At 39.1% G+C, this 4,718-nt stretch overlaps 1 protein-coding gene across 1 annotated transcript in view; it reads right to left on the reverse strand.

The window, feature by feature from the left end:
* Positions 1–564: 564 nt before the first annotated feature.
* Positions 565–4,718, reverse strand: part of LOC106950640 (uncharacterized) — a 14,203-nt gene continuing 10,049 nt past the window's right edge. The window contains exons 3-4 of the mRNA XM_015037645.1: positions 4,089–4,163; positions 565–2,728 (exon numbers count right to left, since the gene is read on the reverse strand). Coding sequence (XP_014893131.1) covers positions 2,485–2,728; positions 4,089–4,163 — 319 coding nt within the window. The 3' untranslated portion in view covers positions 565–2,484. The remainder of the gene's footprint in view (positions 2,729–4,088; positions 4,164–4,718) is intronic.

A 4,718-nucleotide genomic window follows, 5' to 3' on the forward strand; every position in this document is an offset into this window, starting at 1 on the left:
ATTGTGCCTTGTAGCAAACAAAATGCCTGCTGAAGACTCTGTACGATCGCTGTGAGCCCATATCTCCCTCTTGTTCCATTGATTTAGAGACTAATTTTCACTGTCATAATTCTTCTCTGGCATCTTTTTATTAAAGGACCGGGGCAACGCCTGCTTTCTGACTTCAGGAGCTAATACCAGCGTTGTTGCTCTCCTTTGTTTCTTCCAAGGTTTCACACTAATTTCACTCGTCCTGCCGCTTTAGCTGGAGTATAATGTCAGCGAGTCTTTGTCCACGCTGCTCTTCAGGAGCGTGTTCCCGTGCTCATCACCAACCCGTCTGTGGCTCATGCTTCACTGCAGCCTTTGTCACGTTGTTGTTTTCCTCCGAAACCCTTTATGAACTTCAGATTGTTTGGGGATTTTGAGACCGTCGCACGATTGACAGAGACATAATGGAGATCTCTCTATTTTTCTGGGCCCCGTGTGGCCATTTTGCATCCGCGAAAATGGTCAAACGTGCTGAATCTTTATTAGGAATCGCACAACACCGGGGAGAAATCAGCAGTCAGTGAAACAAAGCTTGTGTTCCTGACGTTTATTCTAAGGGGAACGAGATAATAGGTCAACTTTCAGTCAGATGTATTAATCTCAACAGTGCAAAGAGAACAAACAGTCTTATATAGAAAATTAGATATAGAAATTTGGGATTGGGTTTAGTCTTCAAATACAACCAGGCTTATTTAAATATTAACACTGAAAAGCAAAACAAAGAAATCCTTATACCATTTTTGAAAAGTAGCTAAAATCAGGCTCAAAATGAATTGCAAAACACAAATTTTACAGTTGAAACCAAAACACTGAATAAAAAAAAGATATAACTCCCCCCCCTCCTCTGTCTAAAGTTAAATCAGACCAAACTTCTCTTGGTAAAGATCAGATAGAATTACAAAAATGATTTATACTTGTTATATACCACAAGAATGAGAGAATATCTCAGAGATTTATTTATTAATGTCTTCAGTATAATTTACAGATGCAGTTTCAAGCATCACCCCGTGGGACTGTTTTCGCTGCGTGAGAAAACCAGTCTACTATCCCAGTTCCACCAGTTCCGTCAGGAGGAATCGGTCAGACTTCCAGCAAACTTTTACGAGAAGCTCGTGGGAAGCATCCCCAAAACACTTGACCAAAGTCATACAATTCAAAGGCAACACTACCAAGTACTTAGGAAATCTATCTGAATTTCTGATTTCTTTTGAATACGTTAAAACTTACATCTCTGACATATTGTTCCTCTCCTTGTCTCAATGTGTCAATAAACAAATCTGAATAATTTTTGTAATTCTAACTGAGCAAAAGAAAGATAATATTTTTTTCTGACTTAACTTCAGATGGTGAGAAATGGTGTTTTCTTTTCTTTTCTTTTCTTTTTTTTATTTTGTTTATCTAAGCTTCTGGTTTCAGTTGTTTGTGCTGACAGCATGCATCAACCAGGGATACATTGAGAAAAAAAAAACAAAAAAAAAACCCAACCACACATCTTCGAGGACAGGCCGCCTCCTGCTCTGACATATAAAAGTTGTCAGGCTGTGGACCACTCATGCTGGGTATAATACCCATCAAGTTTACTTTCCATGTTGCAAAGGTACAACTAGAAGGAAATTTTAATGTGTTTTGTTTTTATTTGCTTTTTATGTGATAGACGGAAATGAAATAAAAAATTTATTAAAAAATCTGGGAAGTGCAACACCCATTTCTGTTTGGTGCGTCCAAGTCAAGACTTTTTGAACCGCCGTTTTACTGCAGTGACAAATGAAAGGGTTTGGTGAAATGAGTGGAAACATTATTTAGAGTGATGACCTCATTTACGCAGCCAAGCTTTCAACATGTTTTCAACATTATTCGTAAGCCGTTTTGTCTCGTAACAGTTAATTTCTACTGAGATTAAATTACATGCATTTTAAGTCTGATTTCTGAAGTTTTGCTGCTGGAGACTTTATTGTGGGTTATGAGAGTAATGGCTTGGACACAAATGCACTTTTTTGAGTTAAATTTTTCTTTTAAGTTTCTTTTTATATAACTATGACCTTTACGTTGCTTTGTCACATAAAATCCAAATATTACGCTCTGACGTTTGTTGCTGCAATATAACAGAATTTGAATTTGAACATATTAAGGTAATATGAAAACTTGTATAAATGCTCTGAATAGCCCAGTGCAGCAGCTTTTAGAACAAATATTTTTAGAATTCTGCTAAATTCCACTTTGTTTTTTTTGTTGTTTTTTTTCTGTTTTACCTTTAAACTTGTCTTAAGAAAACTTCTAGAAAAAAAAGAAAAGCTATGTTACCATATCTAGTAGCCAGAGGTACCATAGTACTGGTTGATTGAAGGATAACCCAATCACCTACTGTCTCTTAGTAATGGGTAGCTGCCAGTTTTGTGGTTAGTTTTTATTACGATTATTCCAAACTTTAGTTCAGGGTGGAATCTTTCATGCTGGTCACATGCTGGCAATGCAGAGATCTACGGCCGACGATTTTTTTCTTGGAATCCACTTGAGCAGAGTCCTGCACAGCTTTTTGCTCTTCAACTTTGTCTTTGTGAGGTTCCTAAAGATGGCGTTTCGAAGGAGGCCGAGGTTTGAAGGCGCCGCCAGATATGCGGGGAAACTGCTGCTGTCACCCGGTGAGTGATTCAGAACCTCCAAGAAGTGTCGCTCCTGCTGCCTGAAGTCGTACTCGACACTGGATGGAGACATGGCAAAAATAAAGAAGTTGTTAATTAAACATATTAAAGGTTTCGTTTGGACAAACTCAAACTTGAGTTAAGGATTTCCAGATCACTTGTATGGAGGTTAAAACTTCTTCATGCCACTTGTTACTTAAGAGCTGCTACGGACAAGTTGCATTGTGTGACGGTAGTCTGTATGTGCAACGCCTTTCCTTATCAGATTTCAGAATTACTTTGGACATGAGCACATTTTCCAGCCTGGCACCCATATTCTTCTAAAGACACGTCTTATGTGAAAATGCTCATGTCTGCCTCGGCCTCTTAGGGCCAGACGCCAACATGCAGCATTTAGCACTTCAACATCTCTATCTCTCTAAAACACAAGCAGTTTTGAAAGTAAGTAGATCAAGGGACAGGTTTTGAATATTTGAAGACAGCTGTTACTGTCGGAACAAGGAGGAGAATACTTTTAGATTTAAGAACCTCACTTAACCTGCTTCCTGCTTCCCAATATCACTGGGGCAAATTGTTGAAGTTTTACCTTTTCTGCTGCCTACGCATGACGCAACAGTTCTGCAAATGAGTGCAAACCAAGACAAGGCACAGATATGGGAAGTACAAAAAAAAAAAAAAAAAGAAAAAAGAAAAAAAGAATGATGAATCCTAAAACGTTAGATGAGCAACAAAAAAAAGCCAACATAATTCAAAACCATTCTGTACGTTGAGACTGAAAACCAGAGTCTTAACTCCATCAGCAAAATTGAAAGTTTATCCTTTACAATGAAAGAAACTTATAGATGTAGATAACTGTTCTTGTCTTAATCCTGATCACAGTCTAAGAGTTTGCTCACAAATAATCACAGGAGAGAATGAAATGGCAAAAACGTGGGGAAGTAGTTCTCCTTTGCCGCACGGAGCTACTGTTTACATTTACTGACGTTTACGAAGATTTGAGGCGAAAACACACTACTGTCCTTCTGTATTATGAAATGAGACAAAGACGTCTCTCTCTCTCTCTCTCTCTCTCAACTGCAGTGGCAACGTTGAGCTTTTCATTAGGTGTGATGCAAATCCATCACGTTTTCAGAGAAATGAAAAGCAGCAGGCGTATCCATAAATCGAATGCTTTAGCCAACCCCTCTCAGCAAAGTCCACATTTTTACGTTCACCCAAAGTGTTTGGATAGATAGTCAAAGCCCATGTCTTCCTTTTCGACGTCGTCTCTACTTGAGCAAACGAAACACCAAGAAGCAGCACAAATTCACTAAATTCATCACACACCAGAGGAGTCTGTGTCACCTGTAAGTAAAAAAAAAAACAAAACAACAACAAATAAATAAACATGTCAGATCAAAGATTTCGCTATTGGCTCACCTGTACACAATACAAGCAGTCTTCTGGCAGGTCGAGCAGTTTCTCAGGTCCAGTCCACTTTTATGACATCGCCGACTGAAACGAAACAAAAGCAAATTACTTCCACGGCGCTCATCTTCTCGGATAAACAGCTCAATCATCTTTGCGCTTATATCCTCTCCTTCTGAATCCGTTCGGGCTGCTGCCTGGCGTGTGTTTTGTTAGACGCCCGTCTCTTATTAGGAGTCTGTTATTCTGAAAGATGACCTTAGAGGCAGTCACAACTTATTAACGCACAGCAGCCAGTAAGAGTGACTGACAGAGACACTGTGCCAGAAGGGCGTTTTAATTCCCCTTATTTTTCCCAGAAGAGCCGGGTGGCTAAAATAAATCTCTGTGAGACGTGGCCCCCTGAATTGCCCAAGTAGGTTTCTGTCACACATGCACACACACACACACACACACACACACACACACACACACACACACACACACACACACACAGTCGCTGACCTGTTTGCAGGCTTTTAATGATGTTGCAGCATTGCACTAATAACCATGACAATTGTCACCTCTCAAATACATTTATGTGATCTCTTATGTCATTTTTATAGTTTTTTTTTTTTTTTTTTTTTCATAAACACACCACAG

This window comes from Poecilia latipinna, unplaced genomic scaffold (assembly GCF_001443285.1).
Source record: "Poecilia latipinna isolate Pla-1442-1.1 unplaced genomic scaffold, P_latipinna-1.0 Scaffold413, whole genome shotgun sequence".
Classification (NCBI taxonomy): Eukaryota; Metazoa; Chordata; class Actinopteri; order Cyprinodontiformes; family Poeciliidae; genus Poecilia; species Poecilia latipinna.